At 37.2% G+C, this 14,212-nt stretch overlaps 1 protein-coding gene across 6 annotated transcripts in view; it reads right to left on the bottom strand.

Annotated features, from left to right (window-relative positions):
- Positions 1-14,212, bottom strand: part of atp2b1a (ATPase plasma membrane Ca2+ transporting 1a) — an 80,087-nt gene that overhangs the window by 8,441 nt on the left and 57,434 nt on the right. For all 6 annotated transcript variants that reach the window (XM_088647175.1, XM_088647174.1, XM_088647178.1 and 3 more), the window contains exons 11-19: positions 10,027-10,268; positions 7,899-8,136; positions 6,641-6,820; positions 6,469-6,556; positions 4,151-4,257; positions 3,403-3,594; positions 2,843-3,056; positions 1,072-1,283; positions 730-837 (exon numbers count right to left, since the gene is read on the bottom strand). In XM_088647175.1, coding sequence (XP_088503301.1) covers positions 730-837; positions 1,072-1,283; positions 2,843-3,056; positions 3,403-3,594; positions 4,151-4,257; positions 6,469-6,556; positions 6,641-6,820; positions 7,899-8,136; positions 10,027-10,268 — 1,581 coding nt within the window. The remainder of the gene's footprint in view (positions 1-729; positions 838-1,071; positions 1,284-2,842; positions 3,057-3,402; positions 3,595-4,150; positions 4,258-6,468; positions 6,557-6,640; positions 6,821-7,898; positions 8,137-10,026; positions 10,269-14,212) is intronic.

Raw genomic sequence — 14,212 nt, 5'->3', positions numbered from 1 at the left:
TTTTCCCCCACAGTGAACACTAAAGCATGAACCAGGGGATATGTGGAAACCTTAAGCAGAAGTACATTTAAAACTGAGAACAGGAGGCACTTTATTTCTCAAAGGTCTGTGGGGCTATGGAAGCTGCTCAACAATGTTCTGAAAGGCTACACCCTGACATCTTCAAAAACAAAATGCTGGATGGGATTCTTGGATCAGTGAGGTAAGAACTGCCAAATGAGCCAGATGGGCCAAAAGGTCTCCTGGAACAAACAATTACCTTCTGGTAACAATTTTGCCAGCTGACAAGGTAAATGTGATGATTTGTCTTCTTTGGAACAATTTCTAGTTTCATTGTTAAAGCCAAAATTAGATTCCAAATAACTGCACACACCTTTCGTATGTTAACCTTTCATTCCATCTGTTTTTACAAAACATAGCAGAGTTCTCAAGAACCAAGTTCAACCTTAGCTAATGTTTACTGATTAGGATCAGAAGGGGTCAAATGATTGGTAACAAAGGTGGATCTATCCCATTTATCTTTTTATAGCCATCTATTCTTAATGTTCCTGACATGTACCATAGCAAAACTCACTGAAGTAAGTTAACTTTAATGTACTGTTTCAGGAAATCTCAAAACTAACTTGCTCGGAACATGCTGTAATCTTTCACATTGTATACAGCTTAAAATACTCCAATTGACACTTAGTTTTATAGACATATCAATATATAAATAACACAACAGCATACCTGGCCCCAAAGAAGAGCACCAACTCCCAGGAAGATACACCAAAGCCACTGATCAATAGTGAGACCTGTACAGCTAAATGGTTTTCCTCCAAACTGGACGATAATTATCTGAAAGAATTTTAACAAATTACATAGTTTATTTTACAATACTACAGTCCAATGATGCTCTTGTTCATTGATGAATTCTCCCTAAGAACAAACTAATTTGTAGATGAAATACAACAGATTTAGTTATAGAGAACATGCAACTTCAACATTCTTCATGCTGCTCTTAAACAGGAAAACAAAACAACTTCAAATTTATATAGGTACTGTACACACTCAAGAGTCCTGAACACTTACTTGTATAATAAATGTCCCAAACACAATGCTACAGAAGATGATGTTGTTGAAGATCCCATCGAAGACATTTCTCTCACCATGGATCTTACGAGCATTGATTTCATTGAATAGCTGCATCATGACAAATGTGTTGAAGACAATAGTGTAGTGCTCTGATGGGGGGGCATGGAGTGGTGCATTTCTTCCACTGTCAATGTCAAAGATTTTCTCACCTATCAACAGTTAAATAAACATTTTTTCTGAGGCAACATATATCTAGAGATAGAGAAGCATATAAAAATATAAAGATCCATAACAGCATAAACATTGACAAACTTGCACAACTTATTTCACTGGAGAAAACTAAGTCAGATTAAACGGGCAGTCCTCGTTATGAGTCACAGTTAGGGACCAGAAAGTTATGTATAGAGAATCAACATATAAACACCCATTTTTACCCATAAGAACAATGGACAGTATGTTTTTACAGTCCTGAAAACGATGTTCATGCAGCTTAAAGCTGGAGGCTTTTCCCATAATAATTAAACATAGTGCTCCTTTAGTTAAACACCTGAAGTCAGACTGTGTTCTACTTGTAGGTAACAAAATACAAGAAGAGGGTGCCATTATAAATCCAGGGTACCATTCCTAACAAAATTACAATTTATAGTGAATGACTAAGGGGTTAATTAATATCCTTAAGAAATGACATTATCTTTAGATATGGTCACTACACTCACTTTGGACAAGGGTGCATACGTTAAATGTACCTGTAACCCATAAAAAAGCAATATTAAGAAATGGATACATTTTGTCACCAATTTCTTTAATTGTGGTCTTGTCGAAAATAGTCATCTGCTTATTCAAAGCAGATTTCCCCCCCATGCATTTTTTTTTATTTGCAATTAAACCTTAAGAAATTTAATGCTGGGGCATATTTATTCATAATCTAAGTCAAGTGTAACACTTATTTTCCAGAAGAATAATTTAAATGTTAGATTTTGCTCTTTGCTCATTTCCAGAACAAAAGAATCTGTGAACCACGTACATTGCTACCTTCTGGTGTCTTAGAAAATGACAGGGATTTTTTTTATGTTGAGTTCCTCAATTCATCAAGGATATAACCACAAAACAACGTGCAGGGGGCAACTTAAGAAGGAGACCACTTGTATTGTGACTGAATGTGTTCAATTTTGAAATGTATGACCCAGATGTTAGAAATACAAAAGTTGGCACATTTAACTTGTGTTAAAAAATTAGGACATACAAGTAAAGGTTTTATAACAAGATTCAATATTCCACTGTAGTGCCTTTCCCAGAGCAAATTACTTCAAATATCTTGCTGAATTTAAGAAAATGCTTAGCTGTATAAGCTAAAAAGCCTAATCTGTAGCATTTAATTATGATCTGAATCCATTATTCAGACTGGCTTATGTATCATAAAAACGTTTCACAAAACATTCCATTTACAATGTACAAATAAGCATTTTTAACTGATCAATCTATGTAATGTAGTGTCAAATTCAAATTAAGAAAATGACTAATAAAACACAACAAGCAAACTTAGTGATGGATTTCTCATTTTTTTGTAATTTGATTTCAGCTTCATACTCTTAAGATCCAAAATATCAACAGCATGAGTATCTTCATTTACACTACTAGTGAAATAAAAAAATACAGTGGTAGACATTACAATTATCTACTTGCACAATACGGTTTATATAAATATTGAGGAAGAACTCTTAGCACTGGGCTAAAAGGAAAAAACAATTAAACACCAACAACAGCTTACCAGCAAAAAGCAGCGTAAAAATTACAGTCAACTGATATACTCCATGCCCGAGAATGTTCTTCATCATCGTCCTAGAGATTAGAGGCTTGTTTCTGCCATAAGGTTTTCTCAGCAGAAGTGATTCAGTGGGTGGCTCAGTTGCCAAAGCCAAAGAGGCAAATGTGTCCATGATCAGATTGACCCATAACATCTGTACAGCTTTTAGGGGAGAATCCTATGAATGTATAAAAATCAAAGCATTTAAAGAATAGTTACTACCTTAAAATCGAATGATACACAGACTGGAGACAAAACATTATGTAATTACTTTAAATACTTTTTTTTTTGTCTGCATCTCTGAATAAACCATAATATGAATTCAGTATGGGTGATTTTTTATTTATTTTTCAAAGATTAAGAGAATAAAACAAAATAATGTTTACATAAAAACTAATGTCCTGCTGAAAACAAGCATCATGGACAGTAAGAAAAAATACAGATATATTAGCATGAGATATACATAATCAACAACCAACACAACCTTACACTTTATCTAAAGAATAAGACAACACACATCTTACCTGTGTAATACAGGCACCAGTGAAAGCAACAATTACAGCCACAACATTGACAGTAAGCTGGAACTGGAGAAACTTGGAGATGCTGTCATATACGTTTCTTCCCCACATCACAGCTCTGACAATGCTGCTAAAGTTGTCATCCGTAAGGATGATATCAGAAGCTTCTTTTGCTACATCTGTACCAGCAATGCCCTAGAAAACATTAGCCTGTCAGTTTGAAGACTGCCGAGCAAATTGGTTTAAATTGTTTGTATAAAAATAAAGAAGCAAAATACAATTAAACATTAATGTATCAAGCTTGATGTTTACATTTTATATTGTTTTACTTTGGTTATATAACTGGCAGACAAAGCAGTGTACTGTATTGGGTACCAAAATCTAAGTTAAGGCAAATGGGAGGTTAATGTAACTTTACAGAGGTATATGAATAAACAATCCATGAATGACCTCAGGTCTTTAACAGATCTTACAATTTTTTTTTCTCAATAGCTGAAGAAAGTTATGCCCACAGGTCTATGTACAGTAAATGCACTTGTACAAAGTTTATGTCATTCAGTGGTAAGTACATAAAGGCATTAAAACAGAATTGGGAGGCTGAAGTGGTAAGGAAGAATGCAGCAAAAGTAGAATTTGTCTTCCATTTCATCCTGTTTAAAAACATTGAAGTTTTATTTAAAACCAGATAAATCACAGAGTTTAAAGCTAAAATTTTATTAAATAATTTTCTAGGAAGAAGTTGAAAATGTACCATCGCAAATCCAACATCTGCTTTCTTCAAGGCAGGGCCATCATTTGTACCATCCCCTGTTACTGCCACAACCTGCCTTTGTTCTACTACTGTGCTGTCAATGATACCTGTAAGAAAAATGAATACAGCATTGTAATATCCTTCATTACATGACTATGACAACAAAAACAGATATATACATGTGTAAGCATGTGCTCATTTTTTCTGCAGAGGGCAGACAAATTTACTAAATGCTACCATGGTACATGAATTTAAGAGAAAAACTATACCCGTTTATATTTACCATCACCCTTTGTCACTAAAGATAATGAGCAAAGAATTTCCATTTCATTTCATTTTTGGCATCTGTAATGGTAAACCACGTCGTTAAGAAATGATTTGAGTAAATTAATCCATTTATGGTTTTTGATTCTTTTATCTTTTTCCGAAGTTCATAATTACAACTGATGTTTAGACTACAGGCACAAAAGCCAAGTCTCTGGCCATTCTAGATAAAAGAACACAAGGACTACTAATAGCTTCTTTTGTGGCAAGTTTTAGTGGTATGTGCTTTTGCTGTCATTTTACCGTCAGTTTTTCTTCTGCACCTTCATTTGTATTCACATTCTTTCTACATAGAATATAGACTCTGCCAGTGGCCTTTGAGAAAAGTCAACACATTTTCAGCTGTCAATGATGGGCAGAAATATTCAAATACCATGCAGGGCAGGGTACGCATGCCAAGGAATGGGTATGACAGGGTATGGTTTAGATGTGATACAACATGATATGAGCCATGCCCTCAACCACACCCCAGGCTGCTCATGCATATTCACAATTGACAATTTTGACATTACATACTGATTGTAATGAGCTTGACAGTAAGTGAAAACATTGATTAGAGAAACGATGACATCAATGTTATATTGCACAGACAGGAAGAAAGTTGGACTTAACACTGACTCCCTTGATGCAATGCTATGTAATAATGAGGAAAAACTCAGGCTATAGTACAATTATTTCCTTGATTACTGTTTAAAGTCTTGAAGATTATTCCTTGCCGCCTACAAAAATGACATAAGACATGACAGGTTAGGCCGTTTTTAAAATTACTTCAAATTCAGTCATTTTGCCAAATTCCTGGGGGCTGTCAAATTACGTAAAAGTGTGAGTACTGAAACAAATAACGCTATTAAGGTATTAATTAAAATATGGAAGGAATATGGAAACTGATTAAATGTTTTTGAAGCTAATTTGATTAAGTGGTCATTCATGACTGAGACACTTCAGTGACTTTGATGCATAAACACTAATATGACATCATCATTGAGAAAGCTGACGGTGATTTTATCTGCTGAATGTGAAGCCTAACAAAAGACGAAATTAATCAATATGCTCCAATTATCAAGAGAAAAATGCTTTTGTGCAAGATGAGTCAACACCACATCAAGATATATAGGGAGGTCCATGCGTCTTGGTCTGGCCAGGAAGATTGCCACAAAAATCTAAATCTTGCAGTGATGGCAACCTGACTGCAGTGCTATACTAATCAACTCCCAGACCCTCACTTGCTATACTGCCTGAGGGGCAATCCTGAAGTGACTACATTCTTAGAACAACAACAGACATCCACATGCTACTCATGTACCAACTTTCTTGCAAGATGAGAATTTTACAGTTATGCCAGGGATACCCCACTCACCACACTTCAAAGATGTACATCTTGTATAGTTTTCAAAGGTGGTTACACCTGCTATTAGTACTTGATTTTCCACAGTAGAACTCCTGCTAATCAATCCAGTTGATGACAAATGTTAATTGGCCTAATTAAGTTACTTCTCATCCGTTTCACAAAATGCCACTGCACATGCCCCAGGAATAGTCATTATCCTCTTAGGTTTGTGATTTTTTTAACAGCTATACCGAATAGGCTTCTTTTGATGCGGAGTACAAAACAATCTTTTAAAATGAATCCAGATGATCATTTTTTCCTTTACTAAAGTCTGATGAACAACTCATTATGTTGCAAATATTCAAAGTGCTCCTGTTTTTGAGATAATGTCAACATTTTGACTTTAATTGACATTACAATCTGAAACTTCAAAGTGCTTCTTAAGTTTCAATTTAAAACTCGAAGTTGCTAAGGAGATCGAAAGAAATAACTTATTTTCTAGTCATCTATGGCGTGTCTATTAATAAATTACTTAAGCTAACTGCCAAAATAAATCAATTTTTTGCTCATCACCTTTAAATTGTCTATAACAAATTCCATTCATAGCTTGTTTACGTAATTGAAAAATAATCCACTAAAAAACTGTAAAATATAAATTCTGAAGTACCTTTTACTAACGTATGCTTATCAGTCGGAGATGATCTTGCTAGTACCCGAAGTTTAGGCCATATCTTATCAATGCGTTCTTGTTCAATCTGGAAAGAGCAAAGAGGTAAGCATTTTAAAAATAAACAATGAAGAATAAATAGCTGATTTTGTAAGACGCTGAACACACCCACCTCTCCTTTTTCATTCCGTATTCGCCTGTTGAACTCTTTACCTTCCAAGCATAAGAATTCATCCCCAGGATGTATAATTCCGCATTTTGTGGCAATTGCACGAGCTGTGTTTATATTGTCACCAGTAACCATACGAACTGTGATCCCGGCTTGTTGACACCTTTTGATAGCATCCGGAACCTAATTTGCAATAAGAAACAAATTGAAAATTTAAAGGAAGATGTATAAAATTTGCCACTGTACTTTAAAAGGAGAAATATCCTTTCTAAATAATTGTGCTTTCAGCATTGAATTACATTCAGAAGAACAAAGGAATACATGACAACTATTAACATTAAACCATGTAATAAAATGTTCAGCCAAAATCTTTAAGATTTGTTAATGGTATGTCTATAGGCGCTTCAAAGAGCAAAGCACACTTCAAAGTGTCATAATAGCTGCTTATATATGAACCTTTGATATTTAAATACTATATAATGGCATTTTAATAAACACAACCATAGCTCCTTAAAGGAAAATATCCACCTATTCAAACGTCTTAATCTAGTTCTGTCCCATAGATAACAGGCTCATTACCCCCCAAACACAAGCAGTATAAACCACTATAACAAATGTACTTTGAACTATTAGAGGGCCTCCCGAATGGCCTAAGTATTAAGATTTTCAAATTGGCCACAGCTCTCTCAACAAACAGCTCCTGTTATCTCCTGTGAACTTGCAGGTTTGCAGTGGCTTTGAACCTCCACTATATGACTACGTTGACTGTGACATGTTCAAAGACGAGTGGCTTAAAGGTGGGTTAAGCTGAGGAGTCTGGCTATACCTTTTTATTCTCTACTGTGTGGTACTGCAGTGTTTGTATCCAAGGACCAAGATGTGAAATAATAATGGCAATTCTAAAAATCAAGTGGGTATGAAAATAACAGGCAATTTTAAGAAGACTTCAACTGTTATATCTGGTGTTTGACGAAGAGAAATGAGTGATGACCAGAATTAATTTTGATGCTTGTTGTTTGCAGCAGCAATCCAATCCCTATAGCAGATGTGAAAAAAATATCTATTTTCATTAACAATCCAGTGTTTTTCATGCTATCAGAAACTACTTTTTGATCTTCACTTCTCTTATGACCTAAACCAATTAAGCCTTCTGATATTCTGCACAAATGAGCCAAGTGCAAGCCACTGGGTGGTATGGGAGTATAAATATAGTTACCATCTAATAATATTAATTAAAAAGTAACTTTCACACTGCTCTTACCTCTGGTCTTACTGGGTCCTCAATTCCTACCACACAGATACAGGTCAAACTTGTTAATATGTCATTCTCATTATCCCAGTCAGGCTCTGGTTCTCCAGCTGGGAAGTCTCTGTATGCCACGCAAATAGTTCTTAGTCCTTCTGAAGCCATGGGCTCAATAACTTTCTTCACCATATCATCCCGATCCCTGGGTCTGAAAACATTGGCTTCACCATTCCCATTGAGAATTTTAAAACACCTAGAAAACAGCAGCACACCAGCATAAAGAAAAAAACTCAAAATACGGCTTGCACATCGGTAAATAGTGCACAGATTTTATCTGTAAACAACGACAGAAAACAAAAAGACTTGTTAAACATAAAAGCTATATACAATGGATATAAAAGGTCTACATATCCTTATTGAAATTGCAGGTGTTTGTGATGTAAAGCCAGAAATCAAGATAAATCATGTCAGACATTTTTCCATCGTTAATGTGACCTTGCAACCAACAAAATAACTGAAATTAAAAAACCTACAATACCCTGGTTGCATAAGTGTGCACCCCCCCACCAACTTTGTGGAAGCACCTTTTACATTTATTATAGCAGTACGTCTTTGTGAATAAGTCTCTATCAACTTTGCACACCTGGACTTTGCAATTTTATCCCACTCTTCCTCGCAAAAAAGTTCAAGCTCCTTCAAATTGCCAGAGCATCTCATGTGCACAGCCCTCTTTAAGTCAATCCACAGTGTGCACACCTTTTTATGATGGTGGCTGTAGCTGTGTTCAGAGTTAACCAATCACAGTCAAAATCATGTCCAAAGGTAAGTAGCACAGCTGCCATCAATGAAAGTGATTCTGATTAACCCCAAATAAAAATCAGCTGTTCCTGTAGGATTTCCTTGAAACTTCCGTGGTTGCATCCTACTGGAATAGCCATGGTCTGCAAAGAGCTGACAAAACATGTACGGGATCTTATTGTTGAAAGGTATCGATCAGGAGAGGGGTATAAAAGAATATCAAAGGCATTGGATGTACCATTGAGCACTGTGAAGACTCATCACTAAGTGGAGGAAATGTGGCACCACAGGGACATTGCCAAGATCAGGACGATGCTCCAAAGTAGATGACAGGACAAGGAGAAAACTTATCAGGGCAGCTACCAAGGGGCCTACAGCAACATTAAAGGAGCTGCAGGAATTTCTGGCAGGTACTGTTAACTCCTTGCATGGGACAGCAATCTCCCATATTCTGCACACATGGGCTATGGGGTACGGTGGTAAGATAGAAGCCTAAATCACCCCAAACCATGTGGGAAAATGTCTTATGGTCTGATGAGACAAAGATTGAACTTTTTGGCCATAATTCTAAAAGATATGTTTGGCGCAAAGACAACAAAGCTCATCATCCAAAGAACACCATACCTACTATGAAGCATGGTGGTGGCAGCATCATGCTTTGGGGCTGCTTCTCTTCAGCTGGGACAGGGACTGTAGTCATGATAGATGGGATAATGACTAGCTCGAAATATCAAGAAATTTTGGCACAAATCCTGCTGGCTTCTGTCAAAACTGAAGATGAAGAGGAACTTCACCTTCAAACGACCAAAAGCACACATCCAAGTCAACTAAGGAATGGCTTCAGAAAAGGAAGATCAACGTCTTGGAATGGCCCAGTCAGAGCCCAGATCTCAATCCAATAGAAAACCTGTGGAATGACCTTAAGAGGGCTGTGCACATGAGATACCCTGGCAATTTGAAGGAGCTTGAACCTTTTTGCAAGGAAGAGTGGGATAAAATTGGAAAGTCCAGGTGTGCAAAGTTGATAGAGACAGTCACAAAGACTTACTGCTGTAATAAATGTAAAAGGTGCTTCCACAAAGTAGTAGTTGAGGGGGGGGGGAGTGCACACTTATGCAACCAAGGTATTGTAGGTTTTTTAATTTCAATAATTTTTTTTATCTATTTGTTTTTCTCTTGAATTTTGCTTGTTGCTAGGTCACATTAAAGATTGAAAACTGACTGACATGATTTATCTTGATTTCTGGCTTTACATCACAAAAACCTGCAATTTCAATAAGGGTGTGCAGATTTTTTATATACACTGTAGCTGCAATCACAAAACTGTGGAAAAAGTTACACATACTTCTTCAGTAGAATCTCTGATGCTCCTTTGCTAAACATGCGGTAACTTCCATCTACATTCTTAAGGACTGTGCTCATGGATTTTCTGACCGAGTTAAAAGTATAGACTTTGTAGAGCTTTTCTTCTGGGATTTCATTCCGTACTGCCTGGTAGTCTCTTTTTAAATCTGAAGCAAAGCACAGCAAGGCACATTCAGTTTTGTTCCCTACATGGCGTGGCAGGCCACCTTCTTTCTCAGGAGGCTGTAAGAATAAGAGAAAGAATTTATGCAGATTTTAAGCATCTTACACTTTTCAACCTGAAGACAAATCATTGGCTCAACTTTACTGCACTAAAAAGGGTCCACAGAAAATGTTATACCTCAATATTTGTAGACATGCATTGCTTGGTGAACTTCAAATTCCTATTTTGAACTGATTGTCTTATTACTTTGGAAGCATTTTATGAGAAGAAAATTTGCTAGTTTAATGCTTTGAACAAAGAAATGTACCAGCTGCTCCCAAGATAAAAGGTATCCAGACATATATAAAGAGTAAACTCTTATCCTTTAAATATGAAGTAACACGGGCATGGAGTGGTATGGAATGTTAATTCTTGATTCTGGAGTAATTCTGGATCCTTTGGGGGAACATGTGCCACTGCTGATGGGACTTCCTTCCTCAAACACAGACGGGACCCAAAAAGGTATACTTATTCTGAGTGCTAGAGAGTCACATAGTCATAGAACTAGCACACAACTAGCACACACCTGAAACCACTGAGCAGAGCCTGCCTTCCGTGACTATGGTCTAAAATTCAGAAGTCATGTCAATACCTGTAGCATAGATTTTCAGATATCACTAATAAAAACTAAACAGATGAGTCTACAATGACCTATTTCAACTTTAGAATTATTTTGTTCTAACCCTTTAATTTTCTGAATCTCCAATTGCGTTTTCTTTTCACATAGTTATGCATTCTGCTGCCCAGCCTGCCTTCAAGTCACTCATCTAAACACATCACATGCAACAGCCCCATACTGGAGGTACAGCACTGATAAGAGAGTCATATCCTTCACTGATGGTACTGCAAGTCTATAAAGTGGTCCAAATTTCAGAGGTCACACCAACAGGATACTCTCGGCACCACTCCATTTAGGGAAATCCTAGTCATAGTAGGCTAATGATATGACCCAGACCCAGACCCATGATGCAACAGAGATCTTAATCTGTGCATGGACAAGTGCCTTTGTCAGATGAGGAGCTTGGCCTTTGCTTCAGAATCATAACAGATTAATAGCTATTCATTACTATACAGATCTTTAGGGGCGGTGCAGTGGCTCTGTGGCTAAGGATCTGCGACTGTAGCTAGAAGGTTGCCGGTTCGTATCCCGTAGCCGGCAGAAGAATCCTACTTAGTTGGGCCCCTGAGCAAAGCCCTTAAACCCAACTGCTCCAGGGGCGCTGTATAAATGGCTATGCTCTGATCCCAAGCTACTCTCCTTATGTCTCTCATGGAGAGCAAAGTTGGGGTATGCGAAAAGACAAATTCCTAATACAAGAAATTGTATATGGCAAATAAACTGACCTAATCTGATCTTTAGTATGGTGCAAGAAAGCAACATGAGCTTCTGCTTAAAAACATAACTTTAAATTCTTCTAAATGTATTTTTATTGAACCAGTGCTTAGAGCACCTTTAGAACTCCTAAGACAACACACATAAGGCACACATGTTCCAAATGGAACTGTGCTGAGACTAGGTAAAACAGACCTTAATTCCCAGACTGCAATTTAGATGCATCAGACACTGCCTCCCCAGATACAAATACTCAGTTCAAAACTCAGATACAAAAACAGTTCAAATGGAGAAGAAAACATTCTGTACTTATCATGATAGAGAGATCTTGAAGTTTGTCTTAGTCAAAACATCTCCAAACAGGGAAAGTCTCTAAAATGTGTGTCAAAATAACAGGAATCAGGAAAGATTCCTTGATAGTGCTGAAATCATACATACAACAAAAACACAACAAGATTGCTTTGACTAAACAAAAAAAACTGGAATATGGTCTGGAAGCAGAAAACCGACCCTCCAAGTAGTGAGGAAATTGATCCTGGATAGAAGGACAGCAATAGTGCTCTGTACATCAAACAGCAACCACAAGACAATTTAATTCTTCGAGCTTTGTCTTCTTAATTACATGTAGAGAGTAAATAAGGACCTATATACCTTACCGCTGAAGCACAAAGCAAAATATAAATATTACAGTCATACAAACTGCTCCAGGAGTCTTGCTGCCATTTATTAATTTATCAATTTAAATATTTTTCAAAGGGAGCTACATAAAAGTCTTATAGGGCACCAATACCACAAATGACGACTTCTGTGGCTTCTGTTCTTTGAGTTAACATGCAGCCTACACCATAAAACCATGCACACCTCAATAAGGGCAAATCTTATCTGAGCTGAACTGCATGAGGGAGAACCTTTATCCTCTAATCAGCAACAATGAAGATCAAAATGACACCTTAGATATATCAAGTTAATCACTGGTAGAATTACATGAAGCATGGGAATACAAAAAAATCACTAGATCTTCATTCTCTACATTTCTCACCCAGACCCGTGAGTAAGCGTTCCTTTTCTACGCATGTCTTTCAAACGTCTTTTTTTACAATCATTCAAAAAGTCAAGTTTTTTTTAGTAGGAGCTAAACATGCAAAAAAGCAACAGAGTCGCAAGCGTCTGGCAGGGAAGAGGCAACTTACATTGTTGTAACCATTTTTTGTTGAAACCCAAATCGATAAAAAAAATCAAGCTATTAAACACCTAAAAAATTTCAAAAGAGCTACACGAATCCTGCACTTTTCAATTCTGTAAGAATAATGGAATGTATACAATGCATTGTCACAAAATAATGAAGCCAACATACAGTGCTGTGAAAAAGTAAGTACACCCTATGAAAAGGTGTGTATTTTTCAACATATTTGCATTTACGGATATTTGATATTAATTTCAACAATATTAAGAGATAAAGGTGATCTAACTTAACAAATAACAATGGAAATTCTTTGTAATCATTTATTCAACAAAAAAGTCAGAAATGCAATTGTCTGCTGTGGAAAAAAAAAGTACATCGCCTAGCTTCAATAGCTGGTGTTACCCCCTTTGGATGAAATCACTTCTTGTAGGTGTTTCTTTTAATTGTTTATCAGTCTCCTAAATCAACTGGGAGAATTTTTAGCACACTCCTACTTACAGAACTCCTTCAAGTGTATGATGTTTGAGGGCTTTCTTGTACAGCCCACAGCATTTCTATCGGGTTAAGATCTGGGCTTTGACTTGGCCATTCCATAATCCTCCATTTCTTCTTTTTGAGCCATTCTTTTGTGGATTTGCTTGAGTGTTTTGGGTCATTGTCTTGTTGCAAGGTCCACTTACAGTTCAGCTTTAGCTTTTTGACAGAATGCCTCACATTTTCCTCAAGTACTCTCTGGTACAATGTGGAATTCATGGTTGACTATGATGGCAAGCTGGCCTGGCCCTGAGGCATAAAAGCAGCCCCAATCGATAATGTGTCCACCACCATGCTTTACAGTTGGTATGAGCTTTTTTTGATCAATGGCAGTTTTTGGTTTTCGCCAAACATGACATTTGGCATTGTGGCCAAACAGCTCTACCTTTGTCTCATCCATCCAGAGCACATTGTTCCAATAGTCCTCCAATAGCAGCATCTTTCGGTCAGCTCTTGGGCTGAATTTGGTGGGGCGACCTGACCTGGATAGATTGCCAGTGGTTTGACATTTTCTCCATTTGTAGATCTTTCGGAAAGTGGAGTGATTGACTACAAATTGCGTGGAAATGACTTTAAAACCCTTCCCAGACGCATAGGCATTAACAATCTTTCTTCCAAGAGCCTCAGAGAACTCTTTTGATCTTGGCAGCAGCCATATCACCCTGCAACTCACAACTGGCAGCCCACTGAAACTAAGCAGGTGTGAGCCTGGTTAGTACCTGGATGGAGACCTCCTAGGAAAATCTAAGGTTGCTGCTGGTAAAGATGTTAGTGGAGCCAGCAGGGGGTGCTCACCCTGCGGTCTGTGTGGGTCCTAATGGCCCATTATAGTGATGGGGACAATATACTGTAAAAAGGCGCCATCCTTCGGATGGGACGTAAAACCGAAGTCCTGACTCTCTGTGGTCATTAAA

The sequence above is a fragment of the Lepisosteus platostomus genome, chromosome 9 (assembly GCF_059453375.1).
Source record: "Lepisosteus platostomus isolate fLepPlt1 chromosome 9, fLepPlt1.hap1, whole genome shotgun sequence".
NCBI lineage: Eukaryota > Metazoa > Chordata > Actinopteri > Semionotiformes > Lepisosteidae > Lepisosteus > Lepisosteus platostomus.
This window is presented reverse-complemented; position numbering and strand designations above follow the sequence as displayed.